This window comes from Cricetulus griseus (genome assembly GCF_003668045.3).
Source record: "Cricetulus griseus strain 17A/GY chromosome 1 unlocalized genomic scaffold, alternate assembly CriGri-PICRH-1.0 chr1_0, whole genome shotgun sequence".
Classification (NCBI taxonomy): domain Eukaryota; kingdom Metazoa; phylum Chordata; class Mammalia; order Rodentia; family Cricetidae; genus Cricetulus; species Cricetulus griseus.
Genome location: NW_023276806.1, coordinates 56,004,052 through 56,023,817, shown reverse-complemented (window position 1 = coordinate 56,023,817; position 19,766 = coordinate 56,004,052). Strand labels below are relative to the sequence as shown.

The 19,766-nt window shown below is 43.4% G+C and overlaps 1 protein-coding gene and 1 pseudogene across 1 annotated transcript in view; one reads left to right on the top strand and one right to left on the bottom strand.

The window, feature by feature from the left end:
• Ttf2 (transcription termination factor 2) overlaps positions 1-10,550 on the bottom strand; it is a 31,670-nt gene extending 21,120 nt beyond the window's left edge. Inside the window, exons 1-7 of the mRNA XM_027393790.2 lie at positions 10,466-10,550; positions 10,280-10,382; positions 7,999-8,085; positions 4,527-4,593; positions 3,019-3,867; positions 1,539-1,653; positions 1,105-1,287 (exon numbers count right to left, since the gene is read on the bottom strand). Of these exons, the coding sequence (XP_027249591.1) occupies positions 1,105-1,287; positions 1,539-1,653; positions 3,019-3,867; positions 4,527-4,593; positions 7,999-8,085; positions 10,280-10,382; positions 10,466-10,493 (1,432 nt within the window). The 5' untranslated portion in view covers positions 10,494-10,550. The remainder of the gene's footprint in view (positions 1-1,104; positions 1,288-1,538; positions 1,654-3,018; positions 3,868-4,526; positions 4,594-7,998; positions 8,086-10,279; positions 10,383-10,465) is intronic.
• On the top strand, positions 1,795-2,288 carry LOC113833200 (annotated as a pseudogene).
• Positions 10,551-19,766: the final 9,216 nt, after the last annotated feature.

Sequence of the window (19,766 nt, the reverse complement as noted above, 5' to 3'; positions counted from 1 at the left end):
TCTCTCTAGGTGACTTCGTCACTGTTACACAATGGAAAAATGAGCAGCCAAGACTGCTATGCTGTGTGACCAAGTGTTTTCTCAAAGACCTTTTAGAGTGGCCTAAATTAAAATATAACCCCATCTGTTAGACACTCCTTACCAATGCTGCCCTTCCATTGTTTATACCGCTAGTTGTTCTCATCGGGAAAGAACTGCCTTTGACTTCCTAATTTCTGCCAGTCCACCTCAACTTCAAGCTCCTCACTGGTAAATCAAGTCATCAGACAGCACAGTGAAGACTCTGTCTGGGAGCTGGGTGTGGAGGTGCATACCTTTTGTCCCAGCACTCAGGAGACAGAGGCAGACAGATCTCATTGAGCTTGAGGCCAACCTGGTCTATACAGCAAGTTCCAGGCCAGCCAGGGATACACAGTGAGACCCCGTTTCAAAAAATAAAAAGAAAGAAAGAAAGAAACAAACAAAAAACCCCAAGATTACTTGGATCCTGTAAAGTTGTCTAGAAAGTGAGCAATGGGAAACTTAGCTAACTAGAGAATGACTGCTTTCTTTTTTTTGTTGTTTTTTCCAAGACAGGGTTTCTCTGTGGCTTTGTAGGCTGTCCTGGAACTAGCTCTTGTAGACCAGGCTGGTCTCGAACTCACAGAGATCCACCTGCCTCTGCCTCCCGAGTGCTGGGATTAAAGGTGTGCGCCACCAACACCCGTCGAGAATGACTGCTTTCTATGTGTCTGTAGATCACTGGTCACCACTCACATGCTTCTGCTCTGCCTCAGTACAAGTCCCACCTTTCATATGGGGAAAGGATGAAAACGTTAGCTGCTGGCTCACCTGCTTCCTAATAAGCTAGTTTTCACCCACAACACTGTAGCCTATGTGCCCACCTCTGGGCCAGTGGATGGGCACATGGGATAAGGTAGTAACCAGTCCCTAGAGGGTCCTAAAACAACTGTTCCCAGCTCTACAAAGACTCAAGGTCTCTAACACATATGCAACTTTCAATTAAAAAGTGGCTTCCCTTCTAGTGGGCACAAAGACCCCTGCTAGGTAGCACAGAGCCACAGCATCAGCTTGTCACAGCAGGGCTGAGTCCTTGAATGTTACCTCCTGAGCACTGGCTGGGTCCTTCAGGAGTTCCCTGGCGGCCTGCCTTTGGTCCTAGAGAGCCTGCCAGCTGGCCACGATGACTGGGAAGGGGCTGGGGAGGCACGAAGTGTAGAGGGGCAGCAGCGGTCTTGGTGAAGTTACTCTGCTGTGGTTCCTGAGAGCTACAGCTGTCCTTAGTTCCTGCTCAGCACATAAGGGAAGAATGGAGAGAAGTGAGAAAAACAAGTTGAAGGCAATGCAAATGCAGTCGAGAGAGGCTTCACTTCAACTGTGCTCAGACCACAGGAAGCAGGAATGCTTTTATAAGTAACAATAGATACCATTAGAAGAAAGCTCAGCATCAATAAAACAGAAAAAATGAACACAATCTTTATCAAACTGTCTCTGTCAAGTTCACAAACACAGAGTTCTGGGGGGAAACCCCATCTCACCTTGCTCTGGGGAGAGAGCCAAAGCACTGAGTGCATCCTCCAATGCCTGGATTTGCTTAAGCAACTTCTCACCCTTGTCAGGGAGTGCCTGGACGTTCACCGCAGCCAGTGTGCCCTAAAAAACAGATCCTATCGAATGGAACTGGCCTCTCAAGTTATTAAAGGACAACTTCAGATTAAAATGGCTTAGCATACCAAAATTCTGAAATGAGCTTTAATTATGAATGTAAAAACCAGGATTAAAAAGCAAAACAAGCTCTGTCTTCTCTACCCCGGGAGCAGCTCTCCTGCCTTGGCCCCTCAGCCCCAAATATGTATGCCTGCTCCAAGTTCATCTCTACACGCTCCTTGATCAGGAGCACCTCTCAGCTGCTGAGTCGTCCCCTGTCTGCAGTGGAGTTGAATCGACCACAGACATGGACGGATGAGGGCCTCAGCTCTGTTGTGTAGAAAGCAACAGCTCTTCTACACAATTCTGGGCTTTGCCCTCTCAAAGACAATGGGGCTCTTTTGCCTAATGGTGGCCTTTCTCATCCTCTTCGCCTTGTGAAGCAGCTGTCTCCACTTCCACCTCCCGTAGTTCTTTCATGTCCCATCTGCCCTGTGTGTTCCTTTTCCTGTACCTCCCCAGGAAGTTTGGGGAAAGTGCTTGATTCAGGGTTTGACAGAGAGAAGACAAATAAGCACTGTATTAATAAGGAAAAAAAAAGCAAAACAAAACCCCAACTAGCTTACTAAGCCTAAGTATAAACATAGAAAAGACAGGTATGAAGCAGCCACCTATAAAGCCCTCTCAGGAATCAGCTCTGTGAGGGTCTCCCAGGTGCAAACTGGAACACCCTAACCTCAGAGCAGTGGTTCTCAACCTTCCTAAAGCTGTGACCTTTTTATGCAGTTCCTCATGTTGTGGTGACCCCCAACCACATTTTTTTTTTTTTCTCCCTAAGACAGCTTTCTCTGTGTAGCTTTGGAGGTTGTCCTGGAACTCACTCTGTAGACCAGGCTGGCCTCGAACTCAGAGATCTGCCTGCCTCTGCCTCCTGAGTGCAGGGATTAAAGGCGTACGCCACCGACACCCGGCTCCCAACCATATTTCTGTTGCTACCTCCTAACTAAGTTTGCTACTGTTATGAATCCTAACATAAATATCTGTTTTCTGATGGTCTTATGCAACCACTGGAAAAGGACCCTTCAATCCCTAATAGGGTTGTGACCCACAGGTTGAGAATCACCGCTTCAGAGGCAAAACACAATTCAAGTCCTGGCCTGCCTTTTTTTTTTTTTAAGTTTTAATTATGTGTGTTTGTATGTGTCCATGTGTAAGTATGCAGACATAAGTGCAGGTACCCAAGGAGGCAAGAAGAGGGCATTAGATCTTCTGGAGCTGAGGTTACAGGCAGTTTTGAGCCACCTGATGTGGATGCTGGGAACTGAACTGGGGTTCTGCAAAAGCAGTATACTCTGCAGACCCAATACTCACCTTCTTTTGTCTCAGCTGTGTTGTAAGGTTTGCACGCTGGACTGCTGGGTCGGATAACTCTCCCTTCTTGGAAACACCTGAAGCAGCAGGTATCTGTCTTTGCACACACTGATCAGAGAGATGAAGGTCCCCCCTCTTCTTTGAGTCCACAGTCAAGTCAAAGAGAAGTGGAGACTCAGGCCTACTGGTAACACCATCTTCCTCACTGTCATCACTGCTGAAGGCAGCATGGCGGGCCTCTCCCAAGCAAAGCTGAGGTGCTCCTTCTTGGGAGGCCTGTGCACCAGGGGCCTCCCTATTCTTGAGCTGTTCCTTGCTGAGGTGTTTCTCATTCTGGGCTTTGCTTTCTAGATTCTGACCAGGAACATTCCGAGGCAAAAGCTGGGTTTCCTTTTCTCTCCTAGGTTCTGGCTTGTTTGGGACATCTGGACTCTCACTTTCTGACATCTGAGGAACCACAGGTGTTTCTCGGAGCGCATCTCCATGGCCTTGTTTGGAAGCCATTCCTCCAGTCTTAGTCTGGGGCTGAAACTTTGTGTTCTCCTCTTGTTCTTTCCCTTCACCTTCAGATGGTCTTTCTGTCACCATGTCAGGGGAGGTGTCTTTCTCCATCCTGCACTTAGAATTGGGCTTCTGTTCTTTCTTTTGATCTAAGAGCTGGTCTTTGTTTTCTCTCAGTTTTTTATCAGCTGTGTTGCCCTCATCTTCTCCTTCGCCCAACTGTCTCCAGAGTGCTGCTTTTGGATCATTGTTAAGCACCTTGAATGGGTTTCTTGGCTCACTGGGAGAACGAGGAAATAACTCAGATGCCTGTGGAGGCTTGCCGGTTACACCATGTTCTTTAGGATCCTATGGACAAAGAAAACTGTCCACTGTGAGGTAAAATAAGGCTACCCTTGTATCTAAAATGCCTCTTTGGAGGAAATGGGAACACAGCAAACACAATCCATGCCTAGTATAATTTCTGTATCTAAAAAAAAAAAAGATGCCAAATTCACAACAAATCTGTTTCTTTCGCTGCCTTGTTCCTTCTTTTTGGGGCTCAAGGGAAAGTGAAAACTAAGACAAAGCAACTTTGGAGCCACAATGTGTATTTCTCTACTGCTTACAAGTGTCACCACTTCCCCAGCCTAGTTCCCATGTACTGCACATGGATAGGGCCTCTCCTCCTCTCATATTCTAGGAACCTTAGAGTTACATTTAGCTTATGTCAACAATCAAGTAAATACTGATCTGTAAAAATATGGAAAGTTAGCCTCCTTTTCCTAAGTAGGAAGACACTGACTACTTTTATGATATTGGAAAACATTTTTGTGAAACAGGAGGTAAATAATGAAATGTTGACCACTGAAGTGGCTTTGAATTAGCAGTCACACAGCTCTTCAGTGCTCTCTCAGAGGCAATAGAACAGACACCAGCAGTTCATAAGGACTTGGGGTGCTCTCTGTCAAAGAGACTCATTACACCAGCTTAACACACCATATGGAAAACAGATGGGTAGTTCCTACCTGCCACGGGATGTTTCCACACCAGTGCTTCCCCTCTGCCTTACTTCTAGTGCATCGGAAGAACAATCTAATGGAGCATAAAACACAAATAATTAAGGCTGCAAAAAGTCTTTAAGAGTTTTACTTTTTTAATTTTTAAAAAGTTTTAAATTTATTTTTTATGTGTATGAGTATTTTGCCTGCATGTGTATATATGTGACTCACATTCGTGTAGTGCCTGTAGAGGCCAGGAGATAGCACTGAATTCCCTGGAACTAGTTACAAGCCTGTAACTGTTGTGAGCTGCCTGATCTGAGTACTGGGAATGGAATCCATGTCTTCTACAAGAGCAGCAAGCACTCTTAACCACTGATCATCAATCCAACGCCATAATTAAAGAGAGAGACAGAGAGTGTGTCTCACCATACCCCAGGCTGACCACATCCAGAGATCTGAATTCAGGTCTTCATGCTTGCACAGCCAGCAGGTTACCTACTGAGCCATCCCCCAAGTCCTTGCAGAAGACATTTTTAAGGAGTAGAAAGTCAAGAACAAAAATGATACAATAACCAGAGAGTATGTACATGTTTGTTCTTATTCTGTATGAAGAAAAAATGAAATGGAGAAAGTGATCAGCAGTCGCTGCTAAAATCATTGGGAAAAAAACAAACAAATAAACAAAAACAACCAGATATTGTGTGTGCCAGAAGGGAGGCTACAAAACTTGTCTAAAAAAAGGAAGTTGCCACACAAACAAGATACTAGTGAACTACACACTACATCACCTAGCTGATTCTTCACAACCTAGGGACTTTCAAGGCCACCATCATTACCACTATTCCAGGTAAGAAAGCAGAGAGAGCAGTACACTAAAGGGCACGAGCACAAAATGTCTTGCCATTCCAATTCTTTTCAAGCAGTTTTTTTTTTTTTTTTTTTTTTTTTTTTTTTTTTGAGTAACTGCACTCAGCTTCACCATCTCAATTCGAGCTTTCACTTGGTGGTGTTTGGAAGTGGCTGGAGTAGGGTTTGAACCCCTGCAACACCCATTCATAATCGTGGGAACTCAAGATTCCCTTTCTAACCTCTCTAATAGTAGTAGTCTTACATCTACCTGTAAAACAGAGCTACTGCAACCAGTCACAAATGGGCATGGAAGACCAGTGATAACAAGGTGCCACAAGGCTGCCTCTCTGTTGTAGCTATTATCTCAGCTGCCCTTTTCCTCCACTCTGTTCAGTTTTGAATCTCCATGGTTCTTTTTATGCAAATTAGAAATCCATTGGTTGCCTTCTACTACCTACAGGTGTTTCTGTAAGAAGGGGTAAGTGATCTTAAGTGTCAGGAGAGCAAGACTGTAATAAAGACTTGCCAGCCCCACTCTACTAAAAGAAAACAATGTAAAAAAATTGTTTTAAATTACATTTGCGGGCTGGAGAAATGGCTCAGTGGTTAAGAGCACTGACTGCTTTTCCAGAGGTTCTGTGTTCAATTCCCAGCAACCTCATGGTGGCTCACAGCCATCCACAATGAGGTCTGGTGCCCCTTCTGGCCTGCAGGCATACATGCAGACAGAACACTGTGTATAATAAATGAATGAATGAATAAATCTTCTTTAAAAATTACATTTGCAGGCTAAGGAGATGGCTCAGTGAATAAAGTACTTTCCACGCAAATGTGAAAACTGAAGCTCTGACCCCCAGAACCCACACAAAAGCCAGGTGGGTATGGCAGACTTACTCACAGTCCCAGCACTCAGGAAGCAGTGACACAGGGTCCCCAGGACAAACTGTTTAGCTAAGCCTGCAGAACAAGCGAGCTTCAGGATCAGTGAGGGTCCTGGCTTGGTAAAGTGAAGAGTGACCAAGACAGTGACTCAACATCAATCAACCTCTGGCCTCTACACACATTCACACACATATACATGCACACACCCACAGACATATAGTACAACAAACATTCCATTTACAACAGGATTAAAAACAACCAGAGGAACACATTCAATAAAATGAGTATGAGAACCTTATAATAAAATTATTTAAAAACACTGAGAGAAAAATTTGAAGTCATACTACATCATGCTCGCAGACTGAAAAAGTCAATATTGATGTCTGCTCTCTCAAAACTCATCTGTGTAAATTATGCAACCTCAATAGGGTTTTCTGTAGAAATTTAAGAAGTTGAATCTATATTTGATATGCAAATACAAAGATCCCACAAATGCTGACACAATCTTGAAAAGGTTGTTAAGGCATACTACTTTACATTCCCTATCAATTAACCATGCAAGAATATGTAAATGAACCAATGCACAAAAAATTAACCACTTCAGACATTGACCTAAACTTAGGGTCAATTGATTTTTTTTTTTTTTAACAAGGATGCCAAGCATTTCAAAGTACTTGGGTTGGGGACAAAGATTCAGAATACATAAGTTCTAAATCACATAGTCTATTACACAAAAACTATCATGTATGACCTTGCCTTCTCGGCCAACCTTTTGTTCTAAAGCCTTGACTTAAGTGAGGGCCAGGGGTATGGTGCAGTGGTGGAGTATGCCCGGGGTTTGATAGAAACCAGCCAAATAAATAACCACCAAAACAAACATCTGCAATTCTCTGAAGTGGTCATGTTACTTCCTGCCTTGGCAACCCAATGCAATGTAATCTTTTAAAAAGAACATAGTGTACCTGGTAAGTTTCTACTTACCTTTTAATACTTATGACAAATAACATCTCCCCTCTATGAACTTCCCTGCCCTTCCCAAGGGAAATGGCACTTTATTGAGTACTTAGCATGCTATTAGCAGAACTGAAAGTTGACAAGTTAGTGGGCTGATGTTATTAGTGATCGGACAGCTAGAAGAATAACAACAGAGCTGGTGATCCAGAAATTAACCACCTACTTCTCAGGATAACTAGTTGCTCAGCATTTAGCACAGTGGTTCTCAACCTCCCTAATGCTATGACCCTTCAATACAGTTCCTCCTGTTGTGGTGACCCCCAACCATAAAATTATGGTTGCTACTTTGTGACTATAAGTTTGCTACTGTTATGAATCCTAATGTAAATATCTGATATGGGACCCCTGTGAAAGGGTCATTCGCCACCCTAAAGGGGTCTGGATGAGAACCACTGACTTAAAGGAGTGACAAGGAAGATGATCCTCAATATGTGCAAACATAGTTTGTTCTTCAGTAATGTTTGTTCTTCAGTAATAAAGAATAGCCAGGCAATGGTGGCGCATTCCTTTAATCCCAGCACTCAGGAGGCAGAGGCAGGTGGATTTCTGTGAGTTCAAAACCAGCCTGGTCTACATACAGAGTTCCAGGACAGCCAGAGCTACACAGAGAAACCCTGTCTCAACAAGCACCCCCACAACCCCCCCAACACACACAAAAAAAAAAATTTAAAAAAAAGTATCTAGCTGCAACTCTTTCAAGATTAAAAAAAGGAAGAAAGAAAAAAACGAGATGCTCCTTATGGACACTTACCTCCATTCTTTCTTGCCCTGTGGTAAAAACAAGCCCTGAAGCTCTACCACGGAGTCCTCATGCAATAAACAATGAGAAACAGGAATACTAGAAGGGAAAAAATAGAAAATATTCTTAGGAGACAAGGAATAGAAGCCAACAGTCTGAAGTCAGATCCAAGCTTGGATTCTTTTTTTATTGATTTATTTGGAGACAAGGATGGCCTGGAACTTGCTACCGAGACCATTCTGGCCTCCAACTTGCAGCAATCCTTCCTCTGCCTCTTGAGTCCTAGGATCACAAGCATGTGCCACCACTGCCACAATAACTACAGAATTTTACGCTAAGGATTTACGTTGGCTTGTAAATCCCATACATCTTATCCATGTGGCTTCCCAAGGAAAGGATCCAGAGTTTCTCTTTTTCTACTTCCTAAAATAAAGCATGGCAATAATTATGTTTTTCTTCATGACTTAGGAATTTAAAGCTGCCTGTTATATGATGTCTACACTGCAATACTCCCAGGAATGACTTGTAGTCTAAGGTTGGCTATAAGGTGGACTCATTGTGAATTCTCCTCCGGTTCTCCCATTACTCTTTATCCATTAATAACCCAACCAGCTGTCACTTCCTGCTACTCACGTATCTACTACCTCTAACAATTTACTAAGTTGCTTCTTGCTTGGCATTATTTTTTAAATGTCCCTCTTAGCTTATGTACAAGACTGAGACTGAACAGGTTTTAGACCAGGTCTAAAGCATTGTCCTGTGACTTGTAAAACAGCTTTCAGCCTGCAGTGTGCTATCAGACACACTTCAAGCCTCAAGTCAAAGTACTGTACTACTTTTATTGCAGAGCACCCATGTAAGTGGCACTCCATTTAAGAATGTTAACTCCGGGCCAGGCGTTGGTGGCGCATGCCTTAATCCCAGCACTCGGGAGGCAGAGGCAGGTGGATCTCTGTGAGTTCGAGGCCAGCCTGGTCTACAAGAGCTCGTTCCAGAACAGTCTCGAAAGCCACAGAGAAACCCTGTTTCGGAAAAAAACAAAACAAACAACAACAACAAAAAAGAATGTTAACTCCCATCACATGGTGATGGTGAACCACCCTTGATACCAGCATTTGGGAGGCAGAGGCAGGAGGATCTCCGTGAGTTACAGGCCAGCCTGCTCTACAAAGCAAGTTCCAGGACAGCCAAGGCTACACAGAGAAACCCTGTCTTGGACAGGAGGAAAAAATGTTAACTCTCATTTTAGAGGACATTTTTAAAATTTTATTTTATGTTTAAGGGTATTTTGTCTGCATGTATGTCTGCACACCATTTACATGCTGTGCCTGCAGAGGCCAGAAGAGGGCGTCAGATCCCCTGGACCTGAAGTTACAGACATTTATTAGCCCCTATATGGGTGCTAGAAATTGAACATAGGGCCTCTAGAAGAGCAGCCACTGCTCTTAACTGCTGAGCCATCTCTCCAATCTCCAAGAATATTCCTCTTAAATGTTGAACCAAACCTGATACTGATGCTTAATTCCTATAAACATGTGCATGCTTGTGTCTCACAGCATTTGAGCAGGGGACCAAACCTCAATATATTTAGAAACAAGAAATAAATAGTAAACCCTAATGCAAAACAAAAACACAAATCATACAACTCTTTCTAGGACTAATATCCATTACAAAGTTATGATACTGAAGAAAATAACTTTGCTCTACAAAGTTCAGCAGACAAGAGATTGGGAGGAAATGTTAAATGATGCCGCAGTTTAATTCCACTTAGACAATGCAGACACCTGATGACTGTCACACTTGAGAGCAGTATTAGCTTTCCTCACTCTGAAGAAGCTTGACGTTTCCAGGTTTCAGCCTTCGGGTCCATAGAACCCGAGCTAGCTGCTCGTGGATCTCTGAGGTTTCTTTAAACGCTACTCCCTAAAGAAACTGGATTTCTCTGGAGAACTACTCCCTAAAGAGACGGATTATTAACCTCACACCACTTAGATGCAGGGGAAAAAAGCAGGTATCCAACTCCTCATGTTTTTAACCTCAAACATTAAAAGGGGAGACCTAAAACTGGTGCAAAACTAGCAGATTAATAATTCCCACGTCCACTGTCTACACTTTCTAGAGGAAGCGCAAAGGATGCTGGGGCAGAAGGGAATGGCTAAGTAAGGCCAGGCGGGTGACTAGAAACTTGAAGCTGAGCCTGGAAGATCTGAATATAGGAGGAGTCCGCGACCCAGAGACGTAAAGTGACCAGGCTGGGTCACTCTGTGGAATGGGAGCCGGGCTCGAGACTTACTCTTTAGCCAGCACGAAGTCGCATGTGTTCGTCCGGCACACGTAGAAGCTCTTTCCCTTATTTGGGCCATCGCGGACGCCAGTCTTTAAGAAGCAGACGGACCCTGAGGAGATAAGAAGGTCAGCAACGGCCACTCCAGGCCAGTCCCACAGGCCCGGTGAGGGAAATCCCGATTCGGAGCCCTACCATGCTTCGGACACTTAACCACTTCCATGACGCTAACTGGAAGCGCCCCCAGCACGCCCGGCTTCCGTCCTTGACCCCGCCCCCACAATGCTCCGCCCAGAGTCCGAGCCCTGGATCCCGGGAACCAATCAAATGGGAGATCCGTTCACCTTCAGCCAACTACCGCCGCCTTCAGACTTGGAGCGCGCCGAAATCAAACTTGGAGTGCCGGGGCGTGGCCGGGGTCAGGGGACGATGCGGGCAGGTTCTTGGGCCTTGGAGAAAGCAAGACCTAGGGAGGCTGAACCTGGGGGAAAGCAAGACTAATGAGGTTGATCCTGAGCGACTCTTGAGTAGCCGGTGAGCCGTGAGGCACCCGGGGGAGCCTGAGCCGCTCACTTGCTCGGGAAGCAGCCGCTGTGGGCGGAGACACTTAAGTTTGAGGTGAGCGAGAGGCTGGAGAGTCCCTTAAAACTGCGGCAATGTATTGTATTGTCTGTAATCGAGTAGGCACGAAGACTTAACCGGGGCCCCGGACAGCCTTTAAATGAGTGTAGCGTCCTCCCCTCAAAGTCACCCAAGGTCGGAGACGCCTGAGTGTGCGACCTCACAACAGCTGCAAGGATCTCAGTTCCAGGCTCCGGGCTCTTTGACCTCGCATGTTGGTGAGGTTCTTAGGGCCACCTAGCGCGCAAGCCCCGAGTCCGAGAGAAGAACCGGAGGAAAATACCGAGCCTCGCGTGCAGGCTAATTTTACTTTTTGTATTTTGCATGGTCAAACCTTTTGAACTTATTTTGTATTTGTAGTTTTAAAAATCGAGAGTGACGTTGAAAGAATATTGAATTTGAGATTGTAATCAACGGGCTAGAGACATGGCTCTGAAGTTAAGAGTGCTTGCAGAGTTTGGTTCCTAGCACCTACTTCCTGTCCTCACAACCACTCCAGCTCCAGGCCGCCAGGGACTCCCACATTTGACTTGTGCACACACAGAGACACATACACAGAATTAAAAATAAAATAAGTCTTTAAGAAATTGTAATCAATTCTATTATTGAACAGAGGTGGAGAAATCACTATCAGAGCTGGGTTGCAATAGAGATGGCTTAATATTTATGTCTCAGCCATACAGATTGGCACATACAATTGCTATGAGGATAGAAAAGCTGCAGTGTCTAAGAAGTCTGGGCTATATGGAGAATGTAAAATTTTAGGAGTACAGAGGAGGGAGAGAGACCGAGGTATCATTTATGAATTAAGCAGTTCTTACTAAATAGCTCTTTTCATCCCCCAAAAGCATAGGTGTTTGAGAAATACAAAGTTCACTTAATGCACACATTTAAAACAATTATTCTAACCACAAGGGGCTTACTGAATGGAGGAGACTGAACTAGCCTAAACCTAGTGTTCACATAAATATAAAGTAGTATTTTCATGTCAAGATGAATGGAGCCAGCAGCAAACTCTGGAGGAAGATGAGAATTCCCAAGCACATTCAATGTACCCACAGTTCTCCAATGAAATCTTACAAATAGGTGGGGCAAAGGACCGGAGTGAGTCTTTCTTGCACAGTATGATTTTGAAACAAGACAAAGTACAGGTCTCAGATGTGTCGATACAGAAGAATCTTTTCCTCTGCAGCTGCCCATCCACAGAGGTCCAACTCAGCAAAAATGGACACAGAAGTTTTAGGAAGGGAAACTGTCTTCTGTTAATTTAGGATCTGCAAGATCAAAATGTTTAGACAACCGAGCAGAAACAGGTTTTGTGTATATATATTTCATATGTGGTCTTTACCTAAAAACCTGTGAGAATGAGCTTTGTAAATCTCTATTTTGAGTTGAGATTGTCAGTTTTGGTTTTCTTGATAGCTTGATGTACCCAGAACGAATGCTTGGAGTAGATCCTAAATCTAGATGTTTGAAATGCACGGGTTAACAATCCAATATATTATTTAAATGTGGGGCTGACTCAAACACAAAAGTTGATGTTGGAATTATTCTGTAGCTGGATATTGACAATGACTGCACTAAAACTTAAGAAAGCTATTTATTTATTTTTAGAAAGTCTTAGGATTAGCTCAACCTGTTCTAGAACTGGATATGTTTCCTCGTTTAGCTTCCAATGCACAATCCCCCTGCTTCAGCTTTCTGAGTGATGAGTTTATAAGCATGCATCCCCATGCTTGACTTAGAATAGTACACTGCAAATAAGTGAACTTAAGAGATCTAAACCAGGCCTCAAGAAAGTTGTTTTCTAAATGTGTAAGTGGTGCCAGAACCTTCCGCGTGGAAAGTAAACAGTAGACATGTTAACATCCTTAAAAATAGCCTAGGGGTTAAAGAACTGGGTAGTAGATACCCTTTCATTTCAGATGATGTTGATCCAGGGTGATACACATATTTTAATTCCTGAGGAAATGAAAACAAATTTCATTTCCAGCACTATGCTGCCTAACATATGTTAAACTTATTGGGCAGTCATTAGATTCTGGAGGTGAGAGGACCAGCCAAAATTCCTTGACATCCCTATCAGCATCATTTAAAAATATTCAGCAATTTAAAATTTCATGTCATTTGTCAGATTCTAGTAGTTCTGCAAGTAGTTGCTTATTATATATGTGCTCAGATGTGGTTTTCCAGCCAGCTGTCAGTTTCCTATTTTGTGGGGTGGGGTAAGGGAGCAGTACTGGGAGGCCTGGAGCATGCTAAGTACTGAGTCATGAGTACCACCCTGCCCAACACCTGATTTTCTGAAATTCTCAGGCGTTTGGAGAGTAGGTTGAGTTGGGAAACAGATCTTTGCCCTGCAGCATTCTGAGAAGGGAAGTTGTCAAATCTCGGCTTTCTCCAAGGTACCACATTCCTTATAAGATAAGGGCTTTTACCGAATAACTACATTTAGTGCTCACTGCTACCCTAGCAAGACATAATCTTTACTTGTCAGTTTTAAAGACTTAGGATAGCCAGGTCTGGTGGCTCACCTCTGTAATCCTAGCATAAAGAAGGAGGGTTACCTTGCGTTCAAGGTAAGTCTGGGCCACGCAGAGCATGCCAGGCTAGCCTGAATTATACAGCAAGGCAAGACCTTGTCTAAAAATGAATGACTAGGGTCTTGTTACACACACACACACACACACACACACACACACACACACACACACACACGATTAGGGTGCTACACTAAAATTTAAACATTTAAAATTTTCAGAGTCATTCAGTGACTCAGATATTTCACCTGCTTTTCATCAAACATTTGGGTGTTTGCTGCGGCATGCATAGCTTAAAAAATTTAAGACCAAATAAAACAAAAGTCCTGCCATTTTACAAATAATCACTAGATGGCGGCATATTAACGTGAAAGCCACGCAGAAGGCCAACCCACCTGTGTTTCATTCTTTTTGCTTAAAAATATGTACTGCTCATTCAATTTCATTTTGTTTGGTGCCTTCCCAATATATGAGAGTTTTAAACTTGTTCTTTGACAAAGGTGCAATCAAGATGATAAGGTGGGCAAAAATCTTTGTAGTCTCAAATATCAATCAGTTTGACAAATGCTTTTTGTTGTACCAAAATTTGGCAGTATTAGATTCCAAATTTCCCTGTTCTTAAAATATGATGCCAAGAGTTTTTCAAAGAAATTTCTTCTCCTTGTACAATTCCTTAAGGTGTGTGTGTGTTTTTTTTAATGTGTAGCGTTGCATTGCCAACAGGTTCTGGACCTCTTTTGTATATAGTATAATGTGTATGTGCACATATACATGTGTGCACATGGATGTGTTTGTGTGCATGTGAGGCCGGAGATTGACATCAGATATCTTCTAGTTCTCCGTCTTGTTTTCTGAGGTAGAGTCTCTCAATGACCCTGAGTTACTGTCTGACCACCAAGCTCCAGGAATCCACCTGTCTCCATGCAAACCACACCTAGCTTCTAAGAGTGCTGGGATCCACTCTCAGATTCTCGTGCTTCTGTGACAGGAATTTTACTAGCTGTGTCCTCTCCATTGATCCTCCCCACAGTTTTAGACCATTTTTATCATCCTGAAAATCCCATCAACCTCGTAGTCGCTGTCTTTAAATTTTTGCCTTCTGATTATCTTATATAAATGGAGTCATGGAGCGTGTTGATTGCTTCTGTCTTCTTACACGATGCCATGGAGGTGTATCAGCATTCCACCCCTGTTTACTGATGAACCACATTCCTTTGTGTCCATTTGCCAGGCGATAGACATGGGGTCACTGGGAATAATGTTGTTATGAGCATTGATTGACATACAAATATCCACATGGGCTTTGTTCTCATTCTCTCTGGGTAGATGATTATAAGTGAAGTTGGGTCGAATCATGAATTAGCCTCTTAACAAATCACCAAATCACTTCCCAAGCTGGCTGCACCGAGTTATTTTCCCACCAGCGGTACATGAGGTTCCCCTGCTTACCACATCCAGGCTGGCACTTGGTGTTATCTGTCCTTTTTAATTATTGTCATTCTCACAGACATAAAATGGCATCTCACTTTTCTTTTAATTTGTATTTCCCTAATGACTATTGATGTTAAATTCTTTTTCATGTGCTTTTAGGGCCACATCTTCTCCCAGTTTAAATGGTCTTGAAAAGGCTTTTTCCATTAAAAGTTTGTATGGGAGTTAAACCAAAACCAAAGTAAAAGTGGCATTAATCCAAGGACATCAGAGAAACAATCATGGTTTGTATAATGTTACGCATCAAAATTGTTTGTGTACTCTGACTATAGTCAGGCCAATATTTGGAGACATCAAACTATAAACTCTTAAAGCTCTGTATCCCATGGCTCTGTTTCTATCCCTTCGGGAAGTTGGGTTGGCAGATCTGCGCTGTTTTACTTTCTGTAACTAGCATGCATTGTTCTTATGATTTAAAAAATCCACTAACACCATTAAAACTGAATACACAGGGAGATATGACAAAGAGAATGTACCAGAATAATAATCATGATTATGTAAGATGGCAGGATTTGTGATGCCCTCCCCCAGTTTTCATTCCCATGTAATGTCATTACACTGCCATGGAGTGGCCTTGGGGTAACATCTCTGTGCCTCCCTCATAACTCTTTATACACGCTTACTCCTCAGCTTGGCTATCGAACCCTGTCCTTTAATTAACTCTTTCCTTTTTGATTCGCTTTATTTCCTCCCACTCTCTTTTTGGCATCTAAGTTCATCCTTTGAACCAAGTCCTTTCTTCTTTTTGCTCATCTCCAGACTAGTTATTTTGCTTAATTCTAACTATATTCTCAGCCCTAATTTCCAACATTCTTAAGAAGCAGAAACACTTCTCACTGCTTCTCTAAGGCCATAACCATGCTACACACAGATGATCAGGACAAGAAGGCTGTTGTGGCTGTCTACAAGTTGCCCTGGGTTGCCTTTCCTCTGGGTGATGACACATGGCCCTTGGGCCCTGACTAAGTTCTTCTGTTGAGAAGGAATGTGCTACCCCATCATCTGAAGATTCACCACCTCCCAGCCTCTCAGGACACTGGAATCTTAATGGCTGAAACAACCTGCATGGATCTGGTGATGGCTCCCCACAGCTCCTTCACAGGTTCATGTAGGAGCTGCAATAGAGCAGTCTCTGCATTGCGCTACTATATTTCAGAGCAAAATGTTCTTAAATGGTCCACCCACAGCTGAGCACTTAGCGTTATTTATACTCAGCACTTGGACCAGCTATGAGCCCCTGCATTAACTGCTACCCACTGCAGAGAAAAGCTTCTCAGACCAAAGTTGAGAGCTGTGCGAATCTATGGTATAAACAAGTATTTACAGTGCAGTTTGACAACATGACCCCATTTGGCAAAACAACTGCAGTAGGTTTTCCTCTAGGGCATACGATTCCCCCAGTCATGGACTTTTGACCAGGTTTACAGTACCAGACATGAAGTCTTCCCTGTGGATCAGGCCTCATAGCTGATCAGAAAGCAGTTGGCTCTTCCCCAGATAGTCATGCTATACTATTTCATGAGTGTACACATTTTTCCAGGCAGGTTGGTATTGTAGCATGCAAGGTCTGGGCAAGACTATTGATGTTTTTCTTTCCCAGTGGCCTGCATAGCACCTGGCACTGTTGTAAGCTAGTCGGCAGGGAAAACCTTTCCTGGTTAGTTCCAGATTGCTTTCTCTATGTCCTGCATCCAAAGTATTATCTTCAGCAGTAGGGTCTTACCACATAGGTATGATGAGCAAGCAAGAGCAATGGTATTTTTTTTTTCTTGAGTTGGATGATCATAGGTTTCCATATAGCTTTTCATGCACTGTTCATGTTGGTTAATCCTTCTGCCAGCACCTCATTTCCCCACCCCCACCCTCCTCCATGTCTCTGCTTTCATCTTGCCTGTTCCTCCTTCCTTAAGGTGTCCATCCCCCAGTGACCTGTTTTTGCTTTCCTGGCTTCCAGGTTAAAAAACAAAACATGAAAGCTACAACTCACACATGAGAGATAACATGCAATGCTTGTCTTTCTGAGCCTGGGTAGCCTCTACTTTTTTCCAGTTCCATACATTTACCTGCAAATATCATGACTTCATTTGCTTTACAAATGAATAATACTCCATTGTATATATGTACCACATTTTTCTTATCCATTTGTCAATTGATGGGCATCTTGATTTATTCAACTGTCTAGCTATCATGATTATAAGGAACCAGCTGTAAGGAACATGAATATCTTTGTAGTAAGGCATAAGTCCTTTGGGTGTATGCCCAGGTTCAGGGAACCTCCAGGAAGAGGCAACGGATGGGGAGAGAACTATGAAATGCAGACTTTTGGCCATACCATGACTGCTGTATGCACTAATTCATTGCAGCTGTGGTTACTGACATAAGACCTATACAAGACTGAGCCAGTCAGCATTCTAAAATTGATTGGGGGAGGAGGCTGAGGCTCCACTGCCATCAGATGAGCTATTTGAAGTTGATAGCTCCTGTGAGAGGGAAGTCACTGTCATTTGAGGACATGACCACTGGTAGGTTGCTCATACCCCAGGGGATGATCCCAACCCATGTATATATGCACAGTACTAGTTGCCATTGGGGGTCTTAACAATTTGTAAAAGATGACGTGAAGTTGGGAGGGAGAAGTGGAGGGACTGAGAGCAGTTGGAGGGAGGTGGTATTGGATGGGTCTGATCAATATACATTATATAAATGTATAACATTCTCAAAGAACGCAAAGAAACCATCCAAAACAAAAATAAAATAGTCTTCAAGAAATAGCAACCTTTTAAAAGCGTGATTGATCCGGCTATTTCACTGAGCAAAACTCTTCAGTGGCTCTCTATTAAATTGGAGAAGGATATAAATCTTCCCCTGGGTTCATAGGCCCATTTTTCCTTCCTACCTACTGCAATCCTGCCACTTGCTTGCCACATGCCTACCCCATCTGCCTTCAGTTCCTCCAATGCCCAGCTTCCCTTTGCCTTTGACCTCTGTACATTCATTACCACCAGCCCACACTGCTTTTTCCAGTTCTTTAAAGGGCTAGTCTCCCACCGCTGAAGCCTCACCCTAAGCAGTACCTCCGACACACTTGCCCTCTGTACATCTCCACAGAGCCTCTTCCCTGCTGTCCTCTTTGGGAGAGTCCATTCCTTTTCCACATAGCACTATTACATAGTTGTCTGCTTGTCTGTTCATTGTCCATCTCTTACATCGACTAAACGTAAGTGCCAAGATCAAAGACTAGTTGGTGTTCAGCTAATGAATGTTCTAAATACAGGTCATAGAAATTCAATATATACCTGTTACATGGGTGGGTGAAACCAAAGTGGAAGGAACCTTAACATCACTTAGTGTGCCCTCTGGTCCCTTCCACAGTGGCACAGCAACTCCTGGTCACAACTGGTTCTCTATTATTATCACACATCAGTAACTTCTAATACCAGCTGAGGCCGGCTGAGAAGGAATCGTCTGCAATGTCCATCTTCTTGTCATTTGAAGTTATGGGTACATTGAGCCTTTTCTTGTATCACTTTAAAATATTCTAATATGGCCATTTCATCCTCTTCATATATCTCATGCATTTTTTTTCTTCCAGAGAAACCATTACAACTGTCATACTTCTCTCCCCTTTGGCCCCCTCCCTCAATCATGTTTTTCAAGGGATATTTACTTCATTTCAGGCATCTCAAATGAGAATACTATGGGATACTTATCGCCTTTATTTTGGCTCTGACCAGTTTATCATGTGGCTCCTCATCCCCTGTCTCTTCGTAGCAAATATGTCACGCTAGTAATTTAAATCGCGTATGCAATCAACCTGAACCATGGCTTTCATTTTTCACAAATATGGACTCCAGATACCCAGTGCATCTAATTTGCTTGAACTTAACCATGGATTCTGAATTTTATCTTGTTAGTTTGGTCCATCCTTCTAGCTTGTCCAGACCTCTTTGAATCTTGTTTCTCAGGGCTGACTTATTAGTGCTACCTCCTGGCGGAGCACTTGACAAGCCGACCCTCTCTGCCTTCAGCCGTGCTGTCTATAAAAATGCCAAGCCAGGCAGAGCATTCCTCCAGGTAAACATGATGCCATCGTCATTCAGTCAAGAATGGAGTTACAGTGTTCAGTCTATTACTGTTCATGGATGTTGCCCTATTGTCAGAATTATAGCACAACAGAAAAAGAAAGAAGGCTAATCTGGCCTGGCTTTGATCTTTTTTCTTTTCCCTTTTCCTTTTTCTTTCCTTTTTTTTTCATTTTCTTTTCTTTTTCTCTTATTCTTTTTGTGTGTGTGTGTGTGAGTGGCACAGGAAAAGGCCCGAGGCCACAGAGGGATATGGCTCTTCAGGACATAGCTATTGCCTTATATCAGACTGGTGATTCATTCAGCCACATCATCTCCTATCTCGTTAATTTGCCTCTCACAACATCTATCACTTCCTACTCCTGACTCCGTATGCCTCCTCCTTCCTCTCCTGTTTTTTGGTCTTCTCCCAAGGTTTATGTGCATTTGGATGAAGGCCAGGAAGAGTCTAAGTAAGGGATTTGCTACATGATCTCACAGTGAGAAGAGTTAGCTATCTTGATGAGATCCGAGGCCATCTCCTTATAGACCTCAGTGTAGAAGACCTGCTGAACCACATGGTCCAACTTGCTGCATCACTTCCTCTTAACACTTCCTCACCCTGTTTCCTGGACTGACCTTATGTCATCATAACTGGAAACCAACAGTCTTGTGTCCATACACAACAGACACTGTCTACTGTCCCAGTGAGGCAGTAAGGCCGTTCTAGCTCTGTGAACACTTGCTGCCCCTGTCTCTCAGGATATCTGAAGGACTTCTTCC